This window comes from Myodes glareolus, chromosome 2, assembly GCF_982192425.1.
Source record: "Myodes glareolus chromosome 2, mMyoGla1.1, whole genome shotgun sequence".
NCBI lineage: Eukaryota > Metazoa > Chordata > Mammalia > Rodentia > Cricetidae > Myodes > Myodes glareolus.
The window spans coordinates 105,887,889-105,901,065 of record NC_142027.1 but is presented as its reverse complement, the minus strand read 5'-3'; the positions used below and the strand labels follow the sequence as shown (position 1 = coordinate 105,901,065).

General features: G+C 47.4%; 1 protein-coding gene across 1 annotated transcript in view; it reads left to right on the top strand.

Moving 5' to 3' along the window:
- Positions 1–3,968, top strand: part of Dnaaf5 (dynein axonemal assembly factor 5) — a 36,948-nt gene extending 32,980 nt beyond the window's left edge. The window contains exons 12-13 of the mRNA XM_085683157.2: positions 1,655–1,846; positions 2,914–3,968. Of these exons, the coding sequence (XP_085539283.1) occupies positions 1,655–1,846; positions 2,914–3,050 (329 nt within the window). The 3' untranslated portion in view covers positions 3,051–3,968. The remainder of the gene's footprint in view (positions 1–1,654; positions 1,847–2,913) is intronic.
- The last annotated feature ends 9,209 nt before the right edge of the window (positions 3,969–13,177 follow it).

The window sequence follows — 13,177 nt, the reverse complement described above, 5'->3', positions numbered from 1 at the left end:
CTGAGAAGAGCAGTGTGAGGGAACAGTCGGCAGATAGAACAGCGGGTGTGTGGGAATGTGGAGGGAACCAGTGTGGAGGTGATTGGTTCTGACAGCTTCCAAGAAATTGAAATGAGGACATTGTAGTGATTGAGTGATAGATGGTCTTCAGGACAGGTAACACTATAGAGGGTTGAGGGACAAACCCCTTATAGTTCTTATTTAAAGTATGTCAAGAAGGTAAAATAATAACATCTGCTAGAAGCAAATTAACACCTGGCCATTCTTGCACATTCCTCTCTAGTCCTAAGACTTGGGAGGCAGAGGCAAGGAGAATTACTGCATTTAGGCCAACCTGAATCACATAGAAAATTCCAAGCCAGCCAGGTCTATCTATACAATGAGTCCCTGTATCAAAACAAGCAAGAAAGCCAGATGTGATGGCACACAACTGTAATCCTAGCACTTTGGAGGTGAAGGCAAGAGGATCAAGAGTTTGAGGCCTATCTTAGCTACGTGAGCCCCCAGCTCAAAAAAGCAAAACAAAAAGTTCTACACTAAGAATGGTGGCACACACCTTTAATTCCAGCACTTAAGAGATAGAAGCAAGCAGATCTCTAGTTTGAGACCAGCCTGGTCTACAGATAGCAAGTTGTGGGCCACCTGGCTTCTAAGCATCTTGCAGCCAGAGCCCAACTGTATCCCCCATGAGTTATTCCAGCAGGTCCCTGTCCTAATACTCTTCACAGGAGGCCTTGCACTGTGTGTGTGTGTAGGGATCTTTTCATGCCTTCAGTTAGCCAGGGCTAGCCTGCTCATGAGCTTTCAGATACAGGTAAGAGGCAACCTGCCCAGGCCGACATTCAGCTTTTACCCTACTTGCCCATTCTCCAGAAGTAGGTTCCAGAAATTGTTTTATGCCTCCTTTGGTTAATTGAGATATGTTTAGCCCATAATGATTTAGAGCTCTGTCTAACCTAGCTGGGCCTCAGACTTAGAACAGTCCTCCTGTCTCAGTTTACCAAGTGCTGGCATTGCAGCCATGGCTCACATCTGGCCCAAGAGAGGTTGTTTTGTTTTGTTTTGTTTTCCAGGTTATGGGGAAAGCCTAAGGATTTTTGTTTGTTTGTTGTTTTGTTTTGTTTTTCGAGACAGGGTTACTCTGTAGCTTCGGAGCCTGTCCTGGAACTAGCTCTTGTAGACCAGGCTGGCCTCGAACTCACAGAGATCCACCTGCGTCTGCCTTCTGAGTGCTGAGATTAAAGGCATGTACCAACACCAGGCTAAGCCTAAGTTTAATGAAATTCTTACCCATTATTTTAGAAGTTTCTGCCTGTCAGGAAGAATAGATATGTTTTGACAGCACACAGCCTGGCCAAGGAATTCCCGGAGATAAACCAAGGTTGGCACAATTGTCACGTTACTGGCCTCAGGCTCTTCAACCCCATAACAGCTGCCAGTGTCAGTGTCTGGTGTGCGTGGAGGTCTTCTGGAGGTCTCAGGGCTGTTGAGACCGAACAGCTTCAGGACGGTGAGGCTCCATCTGTTGAAGATGCTTACTTCTGGAGAGTCTCCCTTTGAGGGGTGGGTTCTCAGACCCTCCACTTTTCAGGTTAAAAGCCCTGCCATAAGCCTGCATACCTGGCCTCTCTCACCTGTCTCCTCCTCCCCACAGAGCTCTTGAAGCGCCTCGATGATGTCTCCAATGACGTGAGGATGGCTGCTGCTTCTGCCTTGCTTACCTGGCTGAAGTGTGTGCAGAACTCCGATGGAAAATCTGCCTTTCAGAGCAGCGTTCAGTTCTTATACAGGGAGCTGCTGGTCCATCTGGATGACCCTGAAAGTGCCATCCAGGATACAGTCCTAGGTGAGCTCTCGAGGGCTTATGGGGCGCAGCAGTCTCTGGGTTCTGCTACCCTGAGTTACTGAGCTAGAAATTAGTTGACACCAGGTGTGTGTGTATTGTTTGCCTGTGTGTATGTCTGTGCATCACTTGCAATGAAGGACCCGTGGAGGTCAGAAGCGAGCATTGAACTCCCTTGAGTTTGAGTTACAGGTGATTATAAGCTGCCATGAGACACTGAGAATCAAATCCAGGTCCCCTGGGAGAGCAACTTCTGAGCCATCTCTCCAGCCCCCGTGTTTTAAATATTTGTATTTATTTTGTGTGTGTGTAGGCACATGTGCTCAGCATCATGTGCCTGGAAGTCAGAGGACAGCTTGTATTAGGTTGTTCTTGCCTTCCAGCATGTGGATTCCAGGGGTGGAACTCAGGATATCAGACTAGGCAGCAGACATTTTTATAGTCTCAGAAAAGAAAAAGGTGGAGAATAGTAGAGGAAGAAACTCCAACACTGACCTCTGACCTTCATATGTGCACACATATATGCTACACACGTGCACACAGACAAAAAAAATAAAAAATAATAAGAATACTTTTACAAACAGCTTTGCATGGTACAGGACACTTTCTGGGCAGTGCTGTTTTAAAAGGAAGGGAGTAGGAATAACCATTGAGGGGGTGAGCGAAGACTGGCTGCACCGCAGCCTCCTTTGGCTTCATTGGGTTAAGCAGATAAAAAGACACATGCTGTGAAGCATGGGGACCTGAGCTAAGTCCCCAGGACCCACATGGTAGAAGGAGAGAACTGACACACAAAGATTGCCCCTTGAGTTCCACATGCATGTACACTCACGCGTGCACATCTTTTTAGAGGAAAAAAAAAGCAGACATTGTAGATTGTGATGCTTCCAAATAGCCACTATGCTGCTATGTCCCAGGGGGCGTGAGACCTTACCCTCCACCCTCTGTGCCCAAGGCTTCATTCCGGAAGATAGTTTTCAGCCCCGTGGGATCTACCCAACATCTCTAAAGAAAGCTACCAGCTCTGTACAGCTCTGCTGCTGGATTCAGGGTTCTGTGGTCTCTTTTAGAAGTCCTCAAGGAAGGCAGTGTCCTGTTCCCAGATGTGCTGGTTCGAGAGACCGAGGCCGTCGTCCACAAACACCGCTCATCTGCCTACTGCGAGCAGCTGCTGCAGCACATGCAGGCCATGGCTGCTGCTCGGTGACTGTGTGCAGCAGCCACTGAAGGGCCCTAGCCCTCTGAAGGGCAGCATGGGTGGCCTGAAGACCTTGCACTTAGGGCAGCCATGTCTATAGCCCAGGCATCCTTGGGACTCACCAACCACCAGATGGTGCTTTGAGCAGCAGCGTCTGTCTTTCCTAAGCAGGTTCTGGGATTTTGTAACATGCCTACTTTACACAGAGGCCACAAAAAGCTACAATTAAAGTTAGATGGCCCCATCCTTGCCAGCTTCCCACCTAGCTGCTTGAATATGATGTTTTTAAGGTTCCCTCACAAGCCTGGCCTGTTTCCATGCTCACCAAGAATGCTCTTCATGTTGCAAGAAAGCCAAAGCGATTGTAAAGACAACCATCCACTTTTTTTGGCCCTGTCCCATCATCCTAGGCTGAAGAGAATGTCCAGTCTTGACTCATTGATGAAGTTTATCCTGATTTTTTTGTTTTGTTTGTTTTTCAGCACAGTTTCTCTATGTAGCCCTGGCTGTCCTGGAACTCACTTTGTACACCAGGCTAATCTTGAACTCACAAGAGAGCCTCCCGCCTATGCCTCTCGAGTACAGGGATTAAAGACATGGGCCACCACCATCCTGCTTCTCCCAATTTTAAATACACTGGAACTTGCGATGTGGGTGCACTGTCCTGGCATTTCTGTTTCTCAGTATTAGTGATGCCTACAGATAAAGGATAGACTAGGAAACCAGACCTCATCCCTACCACTTGCTTATAGCAATCAGTAAAATAGTCATTCCCTCGTGTCTTTTCCACCAAGTGCCTAAAATATTTTTGAGTGGATGTTTATCAGCAGCCAGTATTTTTGTTAAGACAGTGGGGGTGGGGAGATTTTAACAAATTTTAACATTTCTGCTTTGCCATTTGTGGAATTAAATTATTTATTATAGTTATCTTGTGTGGCCATCTGTGTGATTTGACTGGTTATACTATGTTGTTGCAGACAGCTCCTGTCTCCATATATCAGCTTCAGGGTGACCCAGCCTGAGGGACACTGGCCATGAACTTCATGGGCTCCTCTGGTTCATCATTCACCACTGCCGTGATGTGCATTCTGGCACAAGGTAGTTAGTTGGAGTACCCAACAAGACTGGGCCAACACCAGTTAGCAGAGCACCCCAACATGACCCTGAGTGGGGCTGGGCATCCAAGTGGGTAAAGGTTGGTCTCAGAGTACCTGGCTCAGTGACTACAGCCTGAAGCTTCGTTTCTGTCCATCTCCACTGTCCTTGCTGCCTGGAGCTCCATCACTCGCCTGGAAACTGACCAGTGCTCTCTGCTGTTCCTTGAGGGACCTTAAGGTTCCTCCCGCCTATCTATCCCCATGACAACAGAAACAGTATCAGCATCACATGGACACTTGTTAGCAGTTTATGACAGGCCCAGTCAGACCCACCTGAGTCGTCATAAGCACCAAGCATTGTTTTAAGTGATTACTCACCTTTTAATGAATACATCTCATTATTTATTGGAAAGGGCACGTGGGCTACAGTGTACATGTATGTGGAAGTTTGACCTGAAGGAGTCAGTTCTCTGCTTCCACCATGTGCATCCTGGAGATTGAACTCAGACTGGCAGGGTTGGCAGCAAGCACTTCAACCTGCTGAGCCATCTTGTTGGCCTAAGCACCAGGCATTTTTTTTTATTTGTTGTGTGTTACTGAGTATAGAACTCAGAACTTTACAATTATGTTTTATCACTGAGCTATGTCCCCAGCCCCTCACTTATTTAAGGTAGGGCCTTTACTGCTGAGGAATCTACAGTAAGTATTTAGACTTCATGGACCTTCCTGTTCAGCTGTTACTGGGGCTCCAGCTACACACTGGGACCATTGTATATGAATTGCTCATAGGGCGGGCATGTTTTGCATTGCTCCAAACATAATGGTTGGGTTTGGATTCTAGGAAGCGCGTCCCAGAGTGATTAGTTGGTCAGTAGTTATGTTTAGCTGCTTTATCGATCTGAAGTTAAGAGTGGGCATACCTACCATGGAACCACCCTCAGCAAGGCAGAGCACTTTCGGGAGCCTGTTCCCTCTACCATAGATCTGGGGCTGAGCCATCTCACCAGCTGCCTTCTTTTGGAGGGAAGATGCTAAATTGGAAGAGACACCTCCCCGGGGTGGAGGTAGGAAAATGAGGACAAGAGCCCACTTCCTTCTCCTACCATGCTCCCCCTCACCTTTCCTTCTGAAAAGTGGAAAGAAAGCCCTGAGTTAACCACATGAATAAATGGGGTTGTTTGTTTTTGTTTGTTTGTTTGTTTTTGTTTTCTAAGACTAGGGTTGCTCTGACTGTCCTGGAACTCTGCAAACCAGGCCGACCTTGAACTCAGAGACCTCCTCCCTGTGCCTCTGTCTCCAAGTGCTTGGATTAAAGGCCTTCACTAACAAATAGTCTTCTTAATGTGTCAGAGCCAATGAGATGACTCAGTGGGAAAAAGCACTGCCCAAACAAGCCCGGTGGCCTGAGTTCAGTCCCCAGAAAACCCATGTAAAGGTAAATGAGAGCCCAGCTTCACAGGTAGTCTTCTGACCTCCACGTGTTCAGTGTAACATGTGCCCACACACGTGGATGACACACAGAAATAATAAATAAGAAGTAAAAGGCCGGCAAGATGTCTCAGGGGTAAAGAAACCTGTCACCAAATCTGACAACCCGAGTTCAATTCCTGGGACACACATGGTGGGAAAAGACTGACTCCGAAAGTTATCCTGTGACCTACCTCCTCCCACACTGGCATGTGCATGTTCCCCCAACACACAAATAGATGCAATTTAATGTTTTAAAAAGGGAAAGAAAAAATGTCAGCCAGTAGTGTTGTAAAATGCCTGTAATCCTGGCCCTTGGACATGGAGGCTGGAGGATCAGGAGTTCAAGACCAGATTCCTAGGACCTTGTCTTAAAGAATAAATAAAATAAAATTGAATCCAGGTCTGGATAAGAAAAGTAGATGGTGATTGATGACAGCCAAAAGCTGTCAGTGCTAGGGAAAAGGGGCTTGGGAGAGAAACTAAGTGACCCCTAGTGTCTAAAGCTGGAACAGCATGAGCAACAACAACAACAAAACTGTTAAATTACTGGAGCACAAGGCTGGGAGGTGGTGGTCGGAAGGCAGAGACAGGCAGATCTCTGTGAGTTCGAGGCCAGCCTGGTCTACATAGAGCTAGTTCCAGGACAGACTCCTGGAACTACAGAGACACTGTCTCGGGGGGGAAAACGTCACTGGAGAACAAACCCAGACTGAGGATGCAACCCCATCATGTTTGCCTAACATGAGCAAGAACCTTATTTCCACTACTGCAAATACTGCAAAAGAATGAAAAGTAACACAAGTTCATGGTGATACAAACAAGGTAGGCCTCGCAGTGCAAGCCTTAGACTCACCTACTGGGGATGCTGAGGCAGGTGGATTAGAAGTTAGAGGCCAGCCTGAGATGCAGAGTGAGTTCAAGACCAGCCTAGACAATGTAGACTTTGCCTCAATATAAAAATGAAAAGGGACTAGGTGAGCCCAAGAGATGACTCAACAGGCAATAGTGCCTACCACTCAACACTGACGACCTGAGTCGGTTGCTAGGCCCGTGAGGAAAGGAGCACCAACTCATAAATATTGTCCTCTTACTGTAACATGAGGGCTGGCTTGTTGGGGTTTCTGTCCTACCTGGTACCCCAACAAGTCGGCAAGCCCCAAAGAAAATCACACAGAGATCTCCATAAGTTATAAAACTGATTGGCCCATTAGCTCAGTCTTCTTATTTGTTCTTGTAGCTTATATTAACCCATTATTCTTATCTATGTTAGCCACATGGCTCCATACCTTTCACAGCTGGGCAGATTACATCCTGCCTCATCGGTGGTCTGCGCAGGAGTAGAAGGAATGGGCTTCCTCCTTCCCAGCATTCTCCTGTTCTACATCCTGTCTGGTTTACCCACCTATACTTCTGCCTGGTCAATCAGTGTTTTATTAAAATACATGATTGACAGAATACAGATAATTCTCCTGCACTATCTTATCATCCACACACTTGCACACAGATACACACAATCTAGACTTTTAAAAAAGGGCTGGAGAGATGGCTCAGTGGTTGAGAACTGCTGCTCTTCCAGAGGACCTGCTTTTGGTTTCCAGCACCCACATAGGGACTCACAACTATCCATAATTTCAGTTCCAGTGGGTTGAGTGTCTTCTGACCTCTGCAGGCACCAGTCACACACATGGTACACAGGCATACATGCAGACAAAATACTCATATACATCAGATCTTAAAAAAAAGTCAGGGGGCTATAGTTCATTAAGAGCACCTGCCTAAAATCCTCTACTGAGGGACTGGGGTGTAGCTCAGTGGCAGAGCAGCCACCTAGAATCCCCCAGTGAGGGTCTGGGGTGTGGCTCAGTGGTAGAGCACCTGCCTAGAATCCCCCAGTGAGGGGCTGGGGTGTGGCTCAGTGGTAGAGCACCTGCCTAGAACCCCCCCCCCCAGTGAGGGGCTGAGGGTGTAGCTCAGTGATAGAGCACCTGTTTAGAATCCCCCAGTGAGGGTCTGGGGTGTGGCTCAGTAGTAGAGCACCTGCCTAGAATCCCTCAGTGGGCTGGGATATGGCACAGTGATAGAACCTTTGGTTCAGTCCCTGCTTCCACCAAAAAGTAAACATTAGCCAAGTGGTGGTGGGCGCACACCTTCAGTCCCGTCACTCGGAGGCAGAGGCTGGTGGATCTCTGAGTTCAAGGCCAACCTGATCCACAGAGTGAGTTCCAGGACAGCCAATACTACAAAGAGAAACCCTTTCTTGGAAAACAAAGAGCAAAACAAAGCCAAAAAAAAAAATTTAAACATTAGGGAAGCAATCACTGCAGTAATGATTACAGCAAGAGCCTTCTAAAGCCCCTAAAATGTTGTAGGAGAGATTGTTTGCACAGTTTCAGTGACTCCCTTAGGATGAATATTAACCACAAAGGGAAGATCGTAACTTCTGAGTGGAGAACCTAGGCAGCACACTTCAGCAATGTGTTCGCCGTGTAAAGCATGCTGATTCCATGTCCCCGGGTATCACTTGCTGACATCACATCACATCTGTGGTATTTTGCCCAAAACATTAAACAATCCAATCAAATGCAGGGCATTCTACAGCCTTTGGGCTCTTCTAGCTGCAGAGAGACTGGTCTAATGACTATGGGAACTCCAGGAGAACTCAGCACAGCATGGATTTTGGAGTAACCTGCTGTACTGGCTGGTTTTGTGTCAACATGACTCAAGCTATAGAGTCATCAGAGAGGATGGAGTCTTAGTGAAGGAAATGCCTCAATGAAATCCTTCTGTAAGGCATTTTTTTCTTTTAGTGATCAATATAGGAGGGCCCTACCCATGGTGGGTGGTGCCATCCCTGGGCTGGGTTCTATAAGAAGGTAGGCTGAGCAAGCCATGGGAAGCAAGCCAGTAAGTAGCTCCCCTCAGTGGCCTCTGCATCAGCTCCTGCCTTCAGGATCCTGCCCTGTCTGAGTTCCTGTCCTGACTTCCTTCAGTGATGAACAGCAGTGCTGAAGTGTAAGCCAAATAAACCCTGTCCTCCCCGACTTGCCTTGGTCATGGTGTTTCATTGCAGCAGTAGAAACCTTAACTAAGATACCAGCACCGGGTTGGAGAGATGGCTCATCAGTTAAGAGCACTGGCTGCTCTTTCAGAGGTCCTGAGTTTAATTTCCAGCACCCACATGGTGCTTCACAACCATCTGTAATGAGATCTGGTGATCTCTTATAGCCTGCATGCATATACGCAGGCAGTACACTGTATACACAATCAATAATTAAATCTTAAAAGAAAAAAAGACCCCCTGCACCTAGGAAAGGTGTAAAACTGCTGCATGAGGCATGGTGGTGCAGATTGTCATCCCAGTTTCTCCGGAGGCTGAAACAGGAGAATTCTAAAATATGAGACTAGCCTGAGCAACAAAAAAAAAAAAAAAAAAAAAAAAAAAGAAAAGAAAAGAAAAGAAATGAGTCCAGCTCCAAGGCAGAGCACTTGGCTAGCACACAAGGCCCTGTGTTCAATCCCGAAAAGGAAAAAGGGGGTGGGGGTGGGAGAAGCAGCCAGCTTTTTCCTAGAAAGTGCCTATAGCACAGCATGGGGACCTGAGTTCAGATCTCCAGCACCTGTTATGCCTGTGTCATCGGACCCCCAAACAAGACCACCGCAGAGCCGGTATCTGATGCAAACACACTGGGGTTTATTGATTGCAGGTAGGTAACTTGGACTGTACTCCGTCATTCCAACGCAGCAGGTGGGGGAGAACGGCACCGAGGCTTCAGAGTAAGGGGATTTTAAAGAGAAAACCCTCAAGGCAGTGTGGCATAAGCCTTGGCATTTCAGGATTGGGTAAAAGTATACAACTTTTGAATTTGTACTTTGGGGTATAGGGGAATTTCAAAACAGTGACTGTCAGCAGACAAAAAATTCAAAACACCTGTTAATCGGATACGTACAGGGACATGTGAAGCAAACAGATGTTGTTTGGATACCCTGGTGGGTCACTTTGACCAGGACTGGCACAGTTTCTTGGGAATGTTTATGACTTTGCTAGGCAGCATTCATCCCCCTTGTTAGGTCCTGTCTAAAATGGAATTCTTCCTCAAAATGGAGTTTGTTCTGCTCTTTCACAGCTGCATAAAAGCTACTGTAGCAATTCATCCTCCTCCCTTTAGCCCAGCACTAAGGGTGCTGGGGCAGAGTAAGAGACAGGAGGATCTCGGAACTCACTGACTAATCAGTCCAGGCAAATCTGTGAGCTCAAGATTTAGTGACAGTCTGTGTCTCAGAAAGTAAGATGGAGAGGAGTTAGAGAGATGGCTCACACTGAGAATGATGGCTGCCCTTCCAGAGGACTCCAGTTTAGTTCCTAGCACCCACACTGAGCAGCTCACAACTTCCTGTGACTCCAGTCTGGATCTGACACACTCTTCTGGGCTCTGAGACCATCTGCACTCACATACTCACACCCACACGTAGATGCAGACATATACAAAATTACAATTTTAAATAATAAAATCTGGTTTTAAAAAGGTAGGACTGGAGAGATGGCTCAGAGGTTAAGAGCATTGCCTGCTCTTCCAAAGGTCCTGAGTTCGGTTCCCAGCAACCACATGGTGGCTCACAACCATCTGTAATAGGGTCTGGTGCCCTCTTCTGGCCTGCGGGCATACACACAGACAGAATATTGTATACATAATAAATAAATAAATATTTTTTAAAAAGGTGACTATTTCCAGGCAGTAGTGGCACAGGCCTTTAATCTCATCACTAGGGAGACAGAGGAAGGCAGACCCTTGTGAGTTTGAGGTTAGTCTGGTCTACAGAGAGAGTTCCAGGACAACCAGGGCTACACAGTGAGACCTTATCTCAAAAAACAAGCAAAAAAAAGTTTATGTCAATTAAGATGATATCTGACTTTAGCCTCTGGCCTCTATAGACATTCACAAGTAGGGTACACAAAAGCATACACATACACACACACACACACACACACAGAAGGGAGGGAAGCTGTCAGCTTGGAATTACATCTGTAGCTTTGTCAATTGTCCTATGGCCAAAATTAAATCCCTGGTGTCTGCCGCTTCTTGTGCCTTAGTTATGTAACATGTTAATATTACAAGAAGCCAGGCAGAATAGACGGGAATGCTCTGCACCAATTTTTGCTATTTTTGTATTCAAAAAATCCTAAAATATTTCAATGTAGAGTTTAAAATACATACACAGATGGGCAAGAGCAAACAGAACCTCATCTCTCCCCTAAGAGGGTGAGCAAGAGCAAGCGCTGTTGGTCCTGACCTGGCCCATGTGGGGAAGGGAAGTCCCATGTGTGATCAGGGTGGTGGATCCCTTTGGTGGTATCCCAACAGTTAATTCTGTAGGTACCGTCTGATTTAGAACAAAACCCCTGAGCTAGAGCAGGCTTGACAAGTCAGCGGCAAGGAGGCTGCCCTGCAAGCCTCCACGTGGGAGACCAGAGACAGGTGTCAGGAGTGGTGGTCAGGTCTGCAGATGAGGGACACTCACCTCCACCTGCATTTATTTACATCTCTTTTCCTCCCCCTCCCTTCCTTCTTTCCTTCCTTTTCTTTCTTTTCTTTTTCTTTTTCTTTCTTTTTTTTAAGAGAGAGAGAGAAAGAGAGAGGGAGGGAGGGAGGGAGAGGATCTCTATGTAGCCCTGGCTGTCCTGGAATTCACTACCTAGAATTCAGACCCTCGAATTCATAGAGATCAGCCTGACTGCCCCCAGAATGCTGGGATTAAAGCTGTGCACCACCCCACCAAGCCATTTGTTACCTTTCTCCAGTGCCAGTGTCGCAGTGAATAATACACATTTGTGACCCACTCCCGTTCTCTGTCTCTCCCCACAGACTGCCTTTCCCTTTCCATGGTCGAGGTCACTTCTTACAGTTAGCTCACGTGGTAGATTTGCATTTCAGTGGTTCCTGCGTAAATCAATTTCAAAAGCTACTGCTTGACCAGGTGTTCAGACCCTCCTCTACAGTCCCAGGACTCAGATGCCTGAAGATTGCAGTGAATTCAAGGTCAGTTTAAGATACCCAGGCTTTGTTTCAGAAAAACCTAGAAGGTGGCTCAGCAGGTAAAGCACTTGCTGCCGGAGCTGATGGCCTGAGCTCTGATTGGAGGAATCCAATCAGTGGCTCCCTAGTTTCTATTCCAGATGACTCAGTTTCCCTGCCAGGCCTCTCCAGAGCTCAGTATCCAAGCAGAGTCTCTTTGGACCTCATCCTTGCAAGATGTCGGAACCTCCTTAGAGGCCACACCTAGGCATCTGCTGCTTGGGAAGCCTCTACCGGCTCTGAGAGCCTACTGGGAAGGATGCCCAATCCTCTGCAGAGGAGGACCCAGCTCTTGGCTCTTGAGCCAGAGCATTGTGCCAGTAGCTCTAGGCCAGAGCGTAAGAGAGCACAGTTGCTTCAGCCCAGAGCTCTGCTTAATCCCTGGGGTGCCAGGCATGCCCCGAGCCTCACCCTTCCTCCGTCCCAGGCCTATTTTGGGATGTTCTTCCGCCACTCCACCTACTCCACATTCTACAGCTTTCAGCCTTCTGAAATTTGCCTAAGTCCTGCGTGGTTGCTCTCCTCCCCTCTCCGCCTACTTTATCCCCTGCCTTCTCTACTTCTCGGGCACAGGCTTTTGAGATAAGGGGATGTTTGCCTGGGATGTTTCTTCTTCCTCTTCACTGTGCTGATAGGGCACACACTACTAGGTAGAAAAGCAAAGTCTAGCAGAAGCCACAGACTCCACTTGTGCTAAGGAAAAACAACACGATGGACCGCACATGATTACAGGAGTCAGGTATGGTGCCAAATGCCTGAGATCCTCACACTAGGGAGAGTAGGGTAAAAAAGGATCAGGAGCTCAAGGGCAGCCTAGGCTACATAAGATCCCATGTAAAATACAATGGGGACCAAAAAGTGCCCAGAAAGAGTTCCTTCTGGGTGGGGAGATTAAGGTGACTTATTTTGTACCTTTCTTCCCTTCCTTCTTTCTTTCTCTTCTTGAAAAAAGAATTTTAGGGGCCAGAGAGGTGGCTCAACACTTAAGAGCACTTGTTGCTCTTTCAGAGTACCCAGGTTCAATCTCCAGCACCTACCTGTGACACACAACTATCTCTTCTGACCTTCAAGGACTCCAAGCTGGCTGTGTGGGAGTGCACACACCATGGTGCGCGTGTGGAGGTCAGAGGACAACCTGCAGGAGTCGGTTCCCTCTCTCCACTCCGTAGGTCTCAGGGGTGGAACTCAGGCTGGCAGGCTTAGAAACAAGCACTTTTACTAGCTAAGTCATCTTGCCAGCTCACCCTCTTTTGAGACAGGGTTTCCTCATTTTGCTAAATCTGACTTTGTACTCACAGCAATCCTCCTACCTCAAGCTCCTGAGTGCTTTATTACAGCCCCGTACCACCCTGCCCAGCACTGGACCTGGCTCAAGGGGCAGTTGGTGCATTACCTGTGGGGAGGGCAAAGGTCTTCTGGAGCAAGGAGTGGAAGAAACTGGTTTTACTCGAACGCTGTGAAGAAGAGAGACCCAACAAGAAGAGGACAAGGCGAGTCC